Below are 17,688 nucleotides of genomic sequence, written 5' to 3' on the forward strand. Positions count from 1 at the left end.
TAGGCATAAAATACAGTAAAATGTAATTTTTCAGAGGCGCATTTTTTTTTAAGAGATGCGCTTGAAAAAGTACGTTTTGGATTTAATAGTTAAGTATCCCTTTCTTTTTTAAAGATACTTATCCATTTTGATAACGATAATAAGTGGGATGGGCAGATCTGGAAAATATTCATTGAATTATTATAAAAATATTTAGGAGCGATTGCAACTGCAGAAAGTTTAGTATATTTGGCAATTAAGTGATAATACTGAGAGTATGTTCCAGAAAAATGTGGATAGAATTTATGCAATTTTTTGGGTATCATCATTAGTCACATCACCTAGTGTCTTCCGGATTCCCAGGTTATGTCGAAGTTACGGAGCAGTCGAATATTAGGTGGTGGGTATCAAAGATCAGCAATGAGAAGGATAGGAAGGAGAAGACTAGCATAAACTTTGAGTTAGTTAGAAATAAGGAACAAAACGCTTTCTTCTATCTGTTAACAAGATTAGCTGTTTTCGGATTCAGAAATGATATATGATTCGTAAATCATAATAAATAGAAATTCGAATTGAAATGAAACATTAGATTCTGGATATTATTTTTGTAGTTTGAAATCCGTCTATATGTTGACCAGTTTGTAAATTTAATTTTGTTGATGAGCAAAGTGTTAATCGTATCATTCAAGCTCATCCACCAAAACGAATGCATGAAGGCAGCACTATTAGAGGGGATGAGATACAAATTGAGAAATATAATCCGTAAATGAAAAATTTTGAATTCCATCTTCGATTAATGGTACAAAAAGTTGACGGGAGAGGTGGAACCTCTAATATCTTCTGAACCAAAATCAAAACTCTTAGTTCTTTAGCGATGTTATCTTATATTAAATTGGTGGAAAAGTTCTGATTTCTGGAATTATTTTTGTCGTTGTTCATTTTTTTTTTTAAATTCCGAATAACAATCCATTTTATTATGCCATTAATGCATAGTTGGTGTTTACTTTGGTTGACCGGTTACAAACACTTATTTGTTATCTGCGTTTCCCAAACAGAAATCATTGAGAGGACTATCAATTTAGAAAGAGATTTCTTCGAAGCATTCCAAGAATCATCGTTGTTACTCACCTTTTCATTTGTTTTTGTCATTTTTTTTCCTTTTTAACTTCCAACCCTTTTCTTTCTTCTCTCTAATAATTAATAGTATGTTAGAAATAACTAAGTGTAAGTTTTTTCTTTTTTCATGTTTCTGCTGATTACAATAAGGTTGGCAGTCATAGAAATGATTAATGTAATAAACAAGAAAGTATCGTTATTTTTGCATTTTTGATACATTACTGGGAGATAGGAAGAGGACAGGAGAGGCGTCGTTGTCTTGAGAAAAAATCAGACATCATTAAAAATAACAATTTTCGACAAATCGCACCGAACCTGTTCTATGACGACTGTTAGTATTTCGGTATCACGTCCCTCATATCACTATGACACCACTGAATCTCTTTAGTATTAAAACCTTAGATGGAAGGAAGAGGTGATTGGTACAGAAAAGAGGAAGGGAATCAACGAAGGACTTTGAGTGTTAGTACTTCGGTTTCTTAATGGCACTAAATTTTCCATACATTTCTAGTAAGAGGAATTATTCTAAACATGACGTGGTATCTCGACCTCTGAAATCGAAGCTCCCCTATTGTACTTGGCTTTATGGAGTTCCAACTCATATGTTTTAGCTCAGGGTTTCTTTTCCTTCATCACTGGTGTTATGGGTCAAAGAGGACTTCGAAAAATAAATGGAACATAAAAGCTCAGGGATTGTAGAACCTGAATATTGAACTATTAAAAATATTTTCGGTCATGATAGCTTCATTGCTTTTAAATCAGTTCAGGTAAATATCTCATTTTAGTTGATGTTCTATTTAAATTAAATGGAAATGATACAAAAATTTCTCGCACTGTTGGCAGTTTCCTCGTTTTGTTTCAGTCGAAAAGTCCGAACATCTTGCAATGTCATTTTTACTGCGTCATACTTCCGAAATGGTTGAACCACACCGAACTTCTTTGATTAAAAATCATCAAAATATAATGCATCTGAATCAAAAAAATCCGATCCATTTCAGCGTTTGGGCAAAGAATACGAACAATTAGCTAACTGTCCTTCACTCATTTCAGTTATTAATTGAATTTATTGATATGTATATTTACAGCGACGCACCGGTGGGAGTAAGGAACGCTTGGGTGATACCTCATCCGGTGCTTCTGAATAACGCCATACCACCAATGTTCATGTCCTGCAATACTGTTCCGACGTCTTCCACCTCGCCAACTCCCATGTTTTTTGATCACGGTATGTTCATTTGTATTACTGTTGATTTCTTTCACTGAATCGAAGCTTGTGGCCAATTAGCCGCTGTACTATCTCCTCATTCAATCTTCAAGAAAGATAAAAATTTCAATAACAAATGTCCAAAATATATGTGGGCACTGCCACTCGTAAAAGAGCAACTAAAACTTTGCGATTTTTTAAAATAAATTTTTAACTGGCTTTTTTAACTCGCATTTCCACTGAAAATGTTACACAAATTTTTAGTTGACAATAAAATAGTAATTCTCATGCGGTGATACGCGAGCATTAAAATTTGGATCGCAAGGGCTATTAAGAATTATGTGCCTTTTTTAATATTATAGTGTTGCTCTTGTTTACTAATACGTTAAAAGTTCCGATTAAAGCATATTTTTAAATTAACACGATTTATTATTTCTGAACAGATAAAAAATTTAGAGTAGTCTCTCGTCAAGAAAAAGTTGGAAACCATTACAATAAAATGATTTGCTAAAATAACCTTTTTGTGTCGCTTTAGTAAATAAGCAAATAACCGCTGGAAAACCGATAGTTGTTCCTGAAATTCTGAAAAGGAGTAAATGTTTTGGATGTATATGACTTGTCTTGTTGGAAGTATTTATCCGCACGACTGTTTTTCAGCGATGTTGCTTGATGATTGCCTTGTGCTTCTTCTCTGTCATTAATGCATTTTGTCATCAAGAACAGAATATATAATATGCTTGGAAATAAGGTAAACCTATCAAGGTGATCAGTAATGGATTTATTTCTAGAAATGATAAAAGCACAAATCATATGTATGGAGTTAATGTTTTGACAACTTAGAATACTTATGGGAATCATTCAACTTGCAAATTAACAATGGTAAGATAGGTGAATAATTACTGAAAATAATCACAGGCAATTACAAGTTAAAAATGTACATCTCATTTCTCTTCTTACCCTTCCTTCCCTATCGTAAATTTTCAGTGATTATTTCTATGTACAAATATTTGAAAAATGTGAAACAGACATTCTACCTCATCCTGTTTTGACTTTAATAAGACGCCCTTTTTGCTTGTTTCACTGATTTCACGATCATGGCGGGAATTTTTGTAATCATTCTTTTTTGCACATCCCATTTGATTTCTGGACATCAGTCACAGGCATCATGATCGAAGACACGAAGAATCAACTAAGCTTTCAATTACATTGTAGTGCACTAAACTTTTGCTGCTATGGCCAATTAATAATTGCTGTTACAATTTGTAATGACGAAGAAAGTGGAGATGACTGTTAATTGTGTAATTATGATTTCCAATTAAGTAGTCTTATTTAGTTCGAATTGTTGTGCAAAACCTCTCCAGAAAACAACACTCATTTCTTAATGTTTGTTTCTTACTTTTCTCATTCACATTGCACCTTTCATCACATTGTAATGCTTTTCCACTGGTATAATGTTAACATTTGCATGATATTCTCGTCTTAGTGAAGGAATGTCGATCCATAAATTTATTTTCCTGGAGCAGATTGCATTGAATATGGTGGTAATTTATGCATTTGGAAAATTAAGATTCTAATGCTAATGTTATTGTTCGTAATTTTAGAGGAAAATCATCAAGTGTAGGCTTTTCCTAGTAATGTTGTGTGGATGCTAAACGTGGCAACAGGACTGTCCTAAACTTTTTGTCCTACATTGTCTAGTTAGAACATGACAGCTCATTACGTCTGTGCATTGCTCTTGAGATCAGTCGAAAAGTGATATTCTTGTCCATTACGGGAAAGGACATCATGCTTCGTATTTTCTTCCTGTCGAGATCGTCACGATGTTATTAACTTTATTTATTATTTGAAAGCTATGTACTTGATCCAGGAAGGATCATGGCCACTTTCTGTTCTTCAACTTTTGTTAACGATCATCTCTCGCATTATTATATGATCTCTAGCTATGCAAAAGTGATGTAGAGATAAAAATGATCTAGAATTTTGCTGATTCGTAAAGTAGAGGATAAGTCCCGTTAATTTGTCCCATTATTTCATTTGAATTATTCCTCTTATATTCGACGATTGTTGATCAGTAACATTGCCTTATACGCATCTATTCATGCACTGTTGTATGGCAAAGTAAAAGAATAACAAACGAGTAAATGGTTCATTCAATATAATCCTCAAGATAGTTTTGTAGAATTTTCTTTCTAAAATAGTTTCATAAACATTTCATATTCAACATTGCATTTTTTTGCTGAAAAACGCGCAAAATCTTACAGGAGAGTAGAAGTAATCATAGAAGTGCAAGAGGCAGTTATCGGTGTATATTATCATTTTTAAGTCTTGGTATCGTCAATTCTTCTCTTACCTATAATGTACCATTATTTTGATAGGAAAAAATATTTGAATGTTATGCCAGTTGGGGAACGGACGATTCGCTATGCGTTAATCGCACTAACATTTTAAATCTATATATCTATCTATCTATCTATCTATATATATATATATATCGTTTTATTGGTATTTAAAAATGCTGCTTCATTCAGTTGCATTGCTCATAAAATTTGATTTTTATTAGTGAGAATATGATTTATATGAAATTTGAGCTGAAACTTCTTAAATATTGTTGGGGAATGCAATTTTCGACTTTGTTTTTTCGCATTAAGAAAAAAGAAAAAACTTGGGAATCGTTTAAAATAAGGATTTAACTGAACTCAACGTTTGATGTTCACTCGCATCGAAAAACATTACAGTTATTAGCATAAGTTCAGCAATTATACGTATATGATAAATTCAAATACAAAAATCATTCATTCTCTTCCCAAGAAATATATATGATAATTTTTACATCATATTTCAAATGCAGCTACTGTTTTGCTCGAGCGGTTGTTCCATTACTTCTATAAATGCGGTGGGGAGTAGATTGTAAGCGAAGTTTTTTTTTGAATGGTTTAGAATAATCTAATTACCTTTTTTTATTACGAATACTTAAGGTAATTTATTAATGTATAATAAATCAAATTCTGCAATAGTATTAAAAACACTTCGGAATGACAGTACTTCATCGATACTATTTAGCGTCTGTTCAATGAGGTTAAATAATGATGAGTGTATAATTTACAAATCATGGTGACCTCTGTCTGTTATATGAGCACTAGCTCGATGACACTTCAAATCCATTTCAAAGCATCCGTACAAAAATACGGAAATGTTGTACTATCCTATTTCAGAAACATTGTGTTTGGATTTAGCATTACTTTAACTTTCAAATTTCAATTTTAAAAATTTTTGAAAATGCATATCCAAAACGTGTTTCGCATTTCAGTACGAGGTAATATCAATGTGACACATCGTGCGCCAACCTCCATTGGTAGTAATGACCTTTTTGTGCATGTGCAAACCGGCGAGACTCTTTCAATCGTTATCGGGAACGACGTTCAACATATATCAGGTTTGTTTTACCCTATTTTTGCATTTCTTTGTGTGACAAAATTCTTTGTGTTCCTTCCGCTACTAAGCATTTTTTAAAATGTTTCAGTTCAAAATTTAAATTTTGTTTTTTGAGATTGACATGTCTTAGTAATGAAATATTTTAAGGCCCAGCAACTGTGCGTATGGTAAATCAGGCTGGTATGTCACCATCTGCTCTTCCATTGCATGTTCCACCCGGACATATGGTTCAGCAAATGGTTGATGAGCAGGTTATTTTTCATCTATTTATTGCACCGTTCAAATTATTCAAGCTTTTTTAAACGGAGAAGACTGCGCTTTTTCGTATATTTCTAGGGTCAAGTTGCTAGGTATATTTTGTTATCCTTTTGTGAAGCGTTGGTAAAGAGTGGATTTGATGGGAGGTTTTTTCATTTCTTCCTACTTCTTCACTGAACGACTAGAAATGCCGAGCTGGGTTAGGGTTTGAGGCAATTGATGAACCTAAGAAACCTTGGGTTTTTCAGAGGAACTCATCCACAATCTTTTATTTTCTCTATGATATCGTTCAGTGCTGAGATCTGATTTAGATTACCATGAATCACCTACCTATTTAAGTTTTGTTGATAATTTCTTGAAGCGTCGATGATGATTTAAAGTGTAACTGATGGTGAATTATAGGGGGTTCTGCGCCATCTGATTTTATCACCAGAAGCTACGCCCGGATCGCGTTTGATACCGGTTTGCTTTAGTCTTTTTGTTTGAAATCTTCAGTTATTACAATTTACGAATTTCAAATTGGTGAAAACAGTGAACTTGCTGTTGCAGTAGATTCCATTTCCAAAGAAAAATAATTCGAAGGAGTAATAAATTATGAGCTTGTCATTCTTTTTGTCAGAAAATTATAAAGCTGCAGTTATTAGGTAGCTTTCATACCGGTTTGGAGGATGATTGAGATAAAACTCGACTAACATGTCTTCTATTTTCCATTAATTGCATCAGATGAGTTATTGAAAACAGCACTCCTTTAGAATGTATTGGTTTACCTTGGCGAATAAACTTTCTCAGAGACAAGGGATTACTGACCAGGACGTACAAGTGTTGCGTTTATGAATTAATCTTTTTTCTTAGTCTACTTAGGTCTATAGGCCATTAGAAATGTGAGCATATAAATGCATGAAACATTTCGGCGTCGACACACTTCAGAACAGGTGTGACGTAAATCATTTCTTACCACTATTCTCACTGGGCTTTTGCTAGTTCACAATTTCGGATTGTTTTCGATAAATGATCATTCATTCTGAAAACGATTTATGCAAATGGGAGATTTGCTTGGAAAGTGCAAATTTTAAATTGGGAAATTCCATTTCAGAGAAAATAGTTTAGAAAAAGTTTTGTCTCACGATTTGCAATTCTTCTAGCAATTGCACGAAAATAAAAAGGAAGTATATTAGATTTATATAGCCCTAATTACCAAGACTTTTTTTTGTCTATTTTCAAAAGTTTTTGTTGTTCGAGTGAAAATGAAGGAGATTTCTCCTTTTCTACCATAGATTTTTTAAAAATTCCGGGAATTTAGCTTCATTTTTTTCACTAGCAAAATTAAAGTAATGGTAAGAAGTGTAGACTATGACATACGAATAATCATCATAATTAGGGGAAATTGTTGCTAGTAGTACAATAATTTTATGATTTTTAGACTGCCCCACCACCAGCAACGATCAGTGCAAATACACCACTCCATAGTTCAAGTGCGATAACACCGTTGAAATCATTTGCGCATAATTCACCTTCACCACCTATCGTGCCTCCATACCCACCTCCAGCTGTGCCCTACCCTCTTCATAACACTGCTGATTTTAATGAAGGTAAAATGCTTTTCTTCAAATTCTCATTGTTTTATTTCTTGCATTTATATTACTACTACGGACATCTCATTCTTTTGTTCGGTGTTGCATCTAAAAATTTGGAGTTAAAAACGCAGACTGGAACACTCCTAACTTTAAGTTTCATTTATTCTTCATTCTTCATTTATTCTTTGAATCCAAAACTTCTTCAAATTCAAAACACATCAAATTTATGTACTAAGAAATATGAATTCTAAATCTTTGCTATTTTCCAGATAGTCTTCGAAAAACTTGGATACCACACGGTAAGAAATTCGACGGATCACATGTAATGCAAGTACCAGCCAATAATGCCGACGATCATGTAAGTATATATCTTAGAGATATATTAACAAATAATGCGATATTGTTTATGTGTTGCAAACGGTACTTAACTTTCCACCTTTTAGTCCTTTTTCGAGCAATCACACTCAGCTCCCCCCACACATAAATTTTATTGAAAACGGTTATTCTTAGTTTTTTTTTGAAAATACTGGTTGCAGAAAAATGAATGTTCTTGAAAAAAATGAATGAAAAAAAATGAGTGTTCTTTTTGTTTGATGTTAGTGTTGATGAGCTACTCGCAAAAGAAGTCCTAAAAAAGCTCAAATTTGCTTTAATCCCTAACATATTTTAACTCTTTCCAATTCTTTGTAGTACACACAAATAGTAGCGCTGAGGGACCATTAGTTATTAGATTTACCTGTAGATTTTCCTTAGTTGTACTTTTCTGACTTCTTTGTGGAATGCAGGTAATAGTTATCCAGATAATTCAGAATCTACATTACTATATCCGTATGGTCTGAAATGAAGTTGGAAATAATGATTGGCATGTCTGCTAAAATCTGGTCGTTAATGTGAGACAACAAAAGAATAAATGATTTGGATTTTTTTGCGATAAAACTAATAGCATCTCGAAATAATTCAGTTGAATTAATTTACTGTACAGATTGCGATTGAATCCAATATTCAGGAACAAAGTCAGTCAGGAGCTTCAGCAAATGAAGAGGAAGAGTGGGAACGGCTTACCGAAATGCTTTCACGAATGCAGTCGCCTCAGGTAGAAGAATTGAAATATATCAGTTTATTTACATCCGTTTTGATTCTTATCATTCGTTCCATTTGGAAAATTCTAAAGAATCCAAGATCTCATTCCAATTTTTAGATTCTTCGAGTAGCAGCAAGAGAAGCTGATATTGCATGGCAAGAATTAGATACGTCCGAAGCATCTGCACCTGGTGGACCATTTCCTCAGATTGACGCATCCGAATTTACTTACGACATTGTCCTTTTCGAAAATGTAGGACGTATTGTCAATAGTTATAGGTTAATTTTATGCTACTGTTTTCTTAAATGGATAAGAGATCCACTGTTTACTGGTTAAAGTTATTGCAAATGCTTATTTTTTGCGAGGGAAAGTTTTTCTGTTCTTTTCATGTAAACTTCCTTCCTCTACTTTCTTTTAGAACTTATTTAAATATATTTAAAGCTATTTGTTTTCTTTAAAAGTCATTTCAAAAAAAACGAAACTGTCAGGAAGTTTAGAAATGACAAGGAATGATCAGAAAATTCATGTTAGCTTTTGTTTTAGCTGCAATTATTTCGTTATTTTTTTGAAAAGAACCAACTTTCAGATGTGAGCCTGATTCGGGTAACCGAGTACGTCTATGTCGTCTTCGACCAAATACCGAATATTATGTGCAGCTGAGAGCTTCACTGGAGGAACGTGGTTTACAGGGTAACCCATCAACTGCTGTAAAATTCCGAACACTTACAACGACACCAGAATCTCCACATCCTCCGCGTTTGGTGTCACGCACGCATAATTCAGTTACTGTTTCGTGGCGTTCTGCTGTTGATAACGGTTCACCGATTACATCCTATCGTCTGGAATTGACATCTGTAAATTTTTTGATGTAGTAATCGACATTGCGGTAATATTTATGGAATAAGCATTTAGGAAACAAGTAATTAAGTAATGAGTTTAACTAAGCTTTTGAATAACAAACAGTATTAACAAAAAGGGATCGGTTAATTTTATGACTGTGTAGGTCAGCATTTAATTTGTATCCTAATAACTTTCTTAGAAGAAAAAATAATCATCGTGATGTATCACTTGGATTTTGATATTCAAATAATCTGGATCACATTCCAAGCGAATTTTTCGACTTTTGGTTTCACTGACTTATTAATTCTATTTTATGTTATTCTGATGCTAAATTTAATGCTTGAAGCTAAACTGTATGTTCCTCGAGGATTTTAATTTTAATTTTAATTCTTTTTTCTTTTTTGTAATTTACATTTTGTTCAGAGCAATGGTTATCCATACCATATTGCTTTTGAGCAGCAAGAATGTAGGATATGACGTTTTCTACAACACATTTCTGTTGTTCTAGTCGACATATCGTTCATTTCTTCTTAGGGCGGCCAACAGGAAGAGGAAAGTTATGAAACAGTGTACGAAGGCTTAGCAGAACAGTTCAGAATCAAAGGTCTAACATCATCAACACGATATCGAGTTCGCCTGACTGCTACGAATAGTGATGGAGATTCGCAGCCATCGGCTGCAATTAGCGTTTGTACATCAGCACTTATCTATCCGCCGAAGCAACCGCATTGTCCTCAGCTTGTTTCTATATCAGCTAAATGTATCAAACTTTCTTGGAATACTCAACCTCAACATTCTTATACGGTTTGGCTTTAATTTTTTAGCTAGCTTTCAGGCTGTTCAATTTTTTCGAGCTTGGAATGGAAGAATTGAACTATATGATTGTTTATTTAATATTTTATTCCTTTTAAATGAAACTATTAACCTTAAAATCAGACCCCTTCGATACATTTTATACACTCAGCTTGCCAACTGCTGCTTCAAGAAGAGTATCTTGTCTGTGTTTTCTTATGTTATTGCTCTGTATTGTACTTACATTGGTAAGGTTCGCAACGAGCGACCAACAAATATTAGTGCGAAAATCATAGGGAATCTTGTAGACCTAATTTGTAAATATCCGGTTATAAAATATGTTTTCATTAATAAAGTTCTAAAAAATTATCCCAAAGTTCCAAAGTTTCACTTTTCTGTAAAGTTTTACTTATTTTAGCTGGAGATGTCTGATACTCGGACAAATGAATATTCGGTTGTCTGTGAACGTTCCCAGCTGTCTTCAGTCAGTGTCAATGACGTTGTAAGGTATGTAACGTTCTGCTGTCATAATCTGAAAAATATTTTTGTCCGTTTAATGATGTTTAGTGAGAAACCTATAATATTCTAGTAATAAACAATAATTTTTTATAAGTAACTCTCTCTACATCACCATTAATTTGTTTTTGCAGTAACCATCAGTATCATTTTCGTTTGATCGCTCATAACGATGCGGGTGATAGCGAGCCATCCGAAGCACTTGTTGTTCGAACTCCTTCCTCGCCGTCCGGTACGCCTCCCCCAACGCCTTCACGACCACATATCATTTCAAACAATGGAGTATGCCTTGAAATTGGATGGAAAACGGGACGTATGAATGAGAAAGATCTTGGATACCTACTGGAAGGTAGCTCAGATGAGAAATCTTGGACTGTGGTATACAGAGGTAACGCAATAAGTACGCAGATTCGTGGTCCTGAAATGCGAGCTTTTCGAGTAGCAGCACTGAGAAAGCAGTTGCAGGTAATTAATTCAGCAATATTTATACCTTTTGCTATAAATTTTAATGAAAAGATGATTCAGAGGATGCATCTTTTTTCAATGTTTTGTACTGGTGGAAAGAAACGGATGAATAAAGGATACTTTTTTAATGTTTAATTTATTGTAACAAGGAGCTAAAAGCAATGAATCGGTGATTTAATTTCCTCTGATCCACAGTGGGTTCCTGTTTTTACTATCTTTGCAATTTGAAGAGTGGATGGAGTGATACGTTGCGTATTCGACGCGAAGAAAAACGTGTCATACCAGTTCCGGGACAGTGTGCAGCACCTACAATTAGCGAAATCTCAAAAGGCTGTTTGCGTATTCAGTGGAATCCACCGGACAGTATAATGTCCTCGATAAGTTACCAACTCCATCGTGTCAATTTACAACCTTCCAGTATCATTTATCAAGGTTAGAACAATTTTGTTGCATTTCCGTGGGATGAAGAATTCATCAGGAACTCACCTGAATACCGTATTATTTAAACTATTTTTTTCTTGTAAGTTGTGGTCAAAATCTGGTTCTAGCAGTTATTTTCAAATTCAAAATTTTCGAATGACAAAAGACCAGAATTGGAAAAGTGGTGTTTTAATAATGATAGTCATTACTCATCCTACAAAGTTGCTGTTTCGTGTGGCGATGTTTTCAAATACATAATGGGATTTTGATGAAAGTGTTTTCATAAGTAGCAGCAATTGTTTAATAATTACTACAACTTTGATATGCAAACTGAATGCATAGTTAGGTGGTAGATTTTGCTAGTGTTTTCTAACGAAGCCATCCCACCTCTAATTTTAAGACATTGCAATCATCATATGGCCTTTTAACTAATTGGAGAAAGAAACACATCTTACGCTTTTTATTATTCACTTTGTTCATTTCAATCCATACTTCAACAGTTTTTATGGACAGTCAAAAGACACAGTGGTTATAAGTAACCACTTCAAGAAAAAAACAGAAATAGTTTGTTTTTTAATAATACTGTTTGCTGTTGTTGTTTTTATAATTTAATACATATTTAATATTTATTTTTACAGGTGAAGCAACAATGTTTGACTTATCAAACTGTGCCCCGGGTGAAGAGATAGAAGTGCAGGTTCGTGCCATTTCTATTTCTTTTGACGGGACGCGTTTGGAGGGTGAATGGAGTCGAGTGGCTGTTGGAAGAACTGCCGCACAGCCGCCATCACCGCCAACTGATGTTTATGTTGATACCGATAATGTTCTTCATTGGTCACCGCCAAATAGTACCAATGGAGCATCCATTACGGAGTATATTATTGAAAGAATCCTTGTGCTTTCATCATCCACGTCAGTTTTGGAAATTTTATTTTAATTGGTGCAAATTAAAAGACTTCATCGCTTACACTGCATCTTTGTCCAAAATAGTCTCTCTTATTACATAAATGCTTCTTAATTTTCGGGAACCACATGCCTTCCTTCCACTATATTTTGTATTTTTCAATTTGTGGCACCCATTACGTTGTATCGTTTTGGTTTGCATGAACTAAATTTCTCGAGGAATATAAAGCACTTCGTATTATTTTCGTAAACTTGTTTTAGTGCACTGCTTTCTAAAAATAAAGTTTTACAATGGTGTCCTCAATCTTCGAATTTAGTCATTATTTATTGAAAGCTTTAGATCGAAATCTAAGAGTGACAACGACCAGGCGACTAGTGCAGATTGTGGTTGGACAGTAAAACGTGAAAGCGCCGAAGTTCTGAGTATTAGTGTAGCTGAAGGACAACCTGGCTGTAAGTATCAGCTTAGCGTTTCGGCAGTAAATAGTGGTGGTACCAGTGTTCCTAGTGAATGCATCTATGTTTCTGTTCCTCCTCGCACACCTGCTGCTCCATTGAGTTTTCATGCCCTTCCACAAGGTAAGTTTTTATTGACTTTAAAAAATTTTTATCTAAATTGAATTTTTTCAAAGGATACTGCTACTACATACACGATTTTTTTTAGGATACTAAGATTGTATACTGTGCGCTTGTATATGTCAAAATAAAACTATGACAGAACGTAGAAGGGGATGAGCATATTATAACTACTTAGAACTAGTTAGCATACATTCGAAATCAGAAAATTAGCAAGAATTTTATGCATACGGTATACGGTACGGTATAGATCAAAATAGTTTTTAGGTTGTAGACAGCTGAAAGCATCATGGCGAGCACCTTGCTGTAATGGAAGTGAAATTTCCGAATACAGTATCCGTGTACTTGATGATTCTTCCGGTAATGAGATACGCGTGATACAACAAGAAGCATCCATATGCGAATGCATTATCGATTCGCTTGAAGCCGATCGCACGTACAGGTTGATTTCGATTTCTATTGTTTTTGGGATACTTTTCGCTTTCTTTTGTTTACATCCAGAATTCCTTAAGATAAACCCCAGTTTTTCTAATATTTCATTGCTGAAAATTTGCAACTTATAACAGTTCTAAATTATGCGACTTATAGCAGTTTTAAATTGCGTCTGCAGTTTCTTAATCAAGGAGTAATGATTTTAGGTTGTCGGTCCATGGCATAAATGACATTGGAATGGGTGATCCATCGTGGACAACAGCCACAACACTGGCACCTCCCCCACAGCCTCCTAATTTGCTCTGTTCCGAAGCAGGCCCGAATTATTTGAAGCTGAAGTGGAAACCACATGGAAATTCACCTACACTGACCACCACTCAATATTACTATTATTTGGAGAAAGAGAATGATAACGGGAAATTTTCACCGGTTAATAAGTTATAATTTAAATTAAAATGAAGTAAAGTTTATAATGCAGTGATTGAAACTACAATTGCACCAGGGCTTTTTGCTAATTACTCACTTTCTATGAATTTTCAGTGCTTTTATTTAATTCGGAACCGTTCAAACCCTTATCATTCTGCAGATTTATGAAGGCGACAATCGTTATGCAAAAGTGCGCAATTTGAATGAAAGTACAAAATACCGTTTCCGTATTCGTTGTTCGTCACGAGTTTCGGGTGCCGGTCCTTGGTCTTCACCATTTGAATTTTCAACCGAACAACTGCCACCACCAACAATACGATCTGCACCGACGGTAACGGAAGTTGCATCAGGCTCTTTCCAGGTTACCTATAGCTGCTTATTTGTAAAGTATATTTGCCTTCGTTTTTGTCGGGGAAAGAGGAAGAAAGCAATAGATGTATCTAATTATTAATTTTATATAACGTGGAGAAAAGGAAAAGGAGCACTTTGAAATGCGTTTCAACAGATTTTTTTTGAAAATTTTCAACCAGGTTATCATTATATTTGCGATTATACTAAGGTAAGATGAACCTACTATGTTATCAGAGGATGAAGGTAAAATCGAAAAAATATATAAACAAATAACGTCATTAACGTCAAAATCAGAAATTATCTATAATAAAATAACGGAGATGGGAATGAGTTAAAGGGTATTTTGAATTCATTATTTAAAACCCAGTGGTTCAGGTCTATGTTTTACCTGGTCATCATGAAATTTTGAAGTATGAGGGAACTTTTGTTCCTCATATTTCCAGATGATGTTATTAGTGATGTTACGTCATATTTTAATTTTATTTCTTTTTCTATCACATATTTTTAAGGTTGAATGGTCACCGGTTCGGTTATCATCAGCGAATGGCAAAGAATCTTTGTTATATCGCCTTCAAGTTGCATCTCGAAGTTCTGTCGAGCGATCGAACAATAACTGGAAAACAGTAACCTTTCAATACTTAAGATTTCTACTGATGTTTTATACATCGACTTGGCAATTTCTGTAATATGATTTGGAAAATTTCTTTTGTTACGAACATTATTCAACCGTAATTTGTTTGGAAAATGCACTTAAAAACTATCCTATGACAGTGCTTAAGAACAAATTTGAAACTGAACAAGAATCGAGTTATAAGATTTAGTTGTTTAAATTACTCGAATTATTTCCAAAAATAATTGAGAAAAATTTTTTTATAGGCTTACGAAGGTATTTCTACGTCTTACTCACTTTCGACATCTGAGAGTGTTCAGCTTCGTGTTCAATGTGTGCGGATCAGAGATGGAATTGAAAGCGTTTCAACACCATCCGCTATACAGTTTGCAACTCCATCGCTTGCTGTTATACCTCGTAAAAAAACACTTGAAGTAACTGAGCAGGAGATGCTTGCTATTCGGGCGCAAGATATTAGTAACGTGCAATGGATCCAGTATCATATTTTGTCCGATAAACATTACGCATTCGTCATTTTGGTTGGTTTTAGTTTTTCATTTGAATCGCTTGTATTGTAATATGAAGTTGATGTTCTTTTCCAACCTATCACAGAATTAGAGGAAGGTAGCACTTGATGTACTAGTTGTAATTTTTATTGGTCACCATAACTGTTCCCATCTTCCTCACTATTGTTTTTACTATGGTTCTTATATTATGATATTATTATACACTCGAGATTTAGAAGTAGTAGAATTTTTTGTATTAGCTATGTAAAGATATTTCAGCTATTTTTATGTAGAGGATTTAATCGGTTTTCATAGCCTAACGAAAATCTGAATAAATAGAAAGTAAGACGGTCAAATATTTGCATATATTTTTCTGAAGAAATAATATGTAAAAACATATCTCTGGACACAAATTTGGATCTGAAAGCTATGTTTTTCACATTTTTTATTTTTAGTTGCTTTTTGCCGGTATCGCATTTGGGGTAGCACTGATACTGGATGCATTGTTATTTGAACAGTCATAATTTGATGGATATTACATGTTTTCGGAGAGACGCAACTGACAGAGCATCATATGACGTCAATGAATTCATCACAAACATTCACTGGTCTTTTCCGGAGAAAAGTTACAAAGAAAAATCAAAACTTTTTGTCCTTGTTTTTTGTAAGAATGCAACCAGTTCGTCCTTTTTCACTCCAATTAAATATTTTTATTTCTTATACAGGATGCATTTCTTTGCGTTCGCTGCGATAAGTAATTTATCTCGTGATTTATCTGCTCTTTTTGTTATAAAAATTTCTCCTTTCTTTTGTCATTTTGCTTTCCTTATTTCACAAACTCTTCTGATTATGGTTTATTATGTTTTAATTGTGACGATTCACAGAAGGACAATCAGAAGGTCTACAGACGAACAGTGTGTATAGCTTCTCTTTATTTGCTTTTCCTTGCACAGAATTCCTTTTTTTCTGTGTTTTTTTTAGTTTCTCTTTCCACTTGGGGGTTTTCTGAAAAACAATCATAATGGAATTATACAAAACTATTATTTATTCTAAGCTATCTATTTCTTATCTGTTTCTAAAAACAACATTGTTTTACTGATATGCGTAATCACTCATATTATTATCGGTTTAATCTTTATGTATCTTGATTGCATTTGAGTCAGCGTGGGTTTTCAATTTTTTGAATTATCCAGGTGAAATATTTTTTTGAGATGTACCGAATTCTGCTGCTATTAGTTAGTGATAAAATAACACTGTCCTCCATATTCAGCAAGTATGTAACTATAATTTAGCAAATTTTGGATGAAATTCTGTTGCATACTTTACTATGATATCATTGTTACTGTATTGCTCTCCTTGAACTGTCCTTTGTTCATCCACTCATATATTCCTCTCCTACTTATATCCTTTCATTCACACATGCAGCTCAGAAGTGCTAAAACCATTTGTGGTGTTTCATTGCTGTTTTCTCATTCGATCGTTCATTGAATGAGCCATTCAGTCAATTATCAAGTTCGCTTCATTCAGCTGTATATTATTATTGTATATAATAAGCATAAATAGCATCATGATATGCATATGCGTGCATGTATAAATGCATATTTACATATGCTATCTTATTTTTTTTTTTTTTTTTTTTTAAGCCGTAGTAAATCTGCCCCCTTTTGCACAATAATTTATGCATTTGCAAAAAAATCCTTCATTCTAAAGATGAAAAACAATCCCTTTTCTGTCATCTATTTTTGTTTCCTTTCTGAGATTTGATGCATATCATATTCTGATTGATTCACCATAGTATGACCGGTATCTGTGCAGTGATTATTTCCATTGCTAATATGTTTCTCCATCTTCAATCCTTATACACTGCTATTATCCTTATATATTTTTTCCCTATGCTACTCATTTTTTTTTTTGGATTATATAAGTATAAAATTCCGTGTCATGCACAGATAAGTTCTTTCCTTCCGCTATCCGCACTTTTCTCTATTTGAGGGTCCACAAATGGCCAGTGTATTTTTTTCTTTTTTTTTTAGACTGTTGTTCATTGCTTTCGTCCTTTCTGTCTCACCAATTACTGCTATGTCTGTCCATCTCTGCTCTTAATTTATTTATTTTTTACTTTCATTGTTTTCTGTATTTTTGAAGGAAAAGAGGAAAGTACATTACTATTATTATTATTATTATTATTATTATTATTATTATTATTT

General features: G+C 33.9%; 1 protein-coding gene across 1 annotated transcript; it reads left to right on the forward strand.

The window, feature by feature from the left end:
- Positions 1 to 2,166: 2,166 nt before the first annotated feature.
- Positions 2,167 to 16,155, forward strand: LOAG_06415 (hypothetical protein; the record flags this gene model as incomplete). Its single annotated transcript, XM_020447140.1, has 21 exons — positions 2,167 to 2,320; positions 5,607 to 5,732; positions 5,879 to 5,982; positions 6,392 to 6,451; positions 7,410 to 7,578; positions 7,833 to 7,921; positions 8,570 to 8,656; positions 8,762 to 8,922; positions 9,231 to 9,498; positions 10,019 to 10,288; positions 10,695 to 10,783; positions 10,927 to 11,257; positions 11,488 to 11,689; positions 12,316 to 12,589; positions 12,921 to 13,159; positions 13,424 to 13,598; positions 13,795 to 14,017; positions 14,175 to 14,375; positions 14,875 to 14,988; positions 15,242 to 15,514; positions 15,937 to 16,155. The coding sequence occupies 21 exons, from the start codon at positions 2,167 to 2,169 to the stop codon at positions 16,003 to 16,005; spliced, it is 3,678 nt and encodes a 1,225-aa protein (XP_020302597.1). The 3' UTR covers positions 16,006 to 16,155.
- Positions 16,156 to 17,688: the final 1,533 nt, after the last annotated feature.

The sequence above is a fragment of the Loa loa genome, assembly GCF_000183805.2.
Source record: "Loa loa unplaced genomic scaffold supercont3.100, whole genome shotgun sequence".
Taxonomy (NCBI): Eukaryota; Metazoa; Nematoda; class Chromadorea; order Rhabditida; family Onchocercidae; genus Loa; species Loa loa.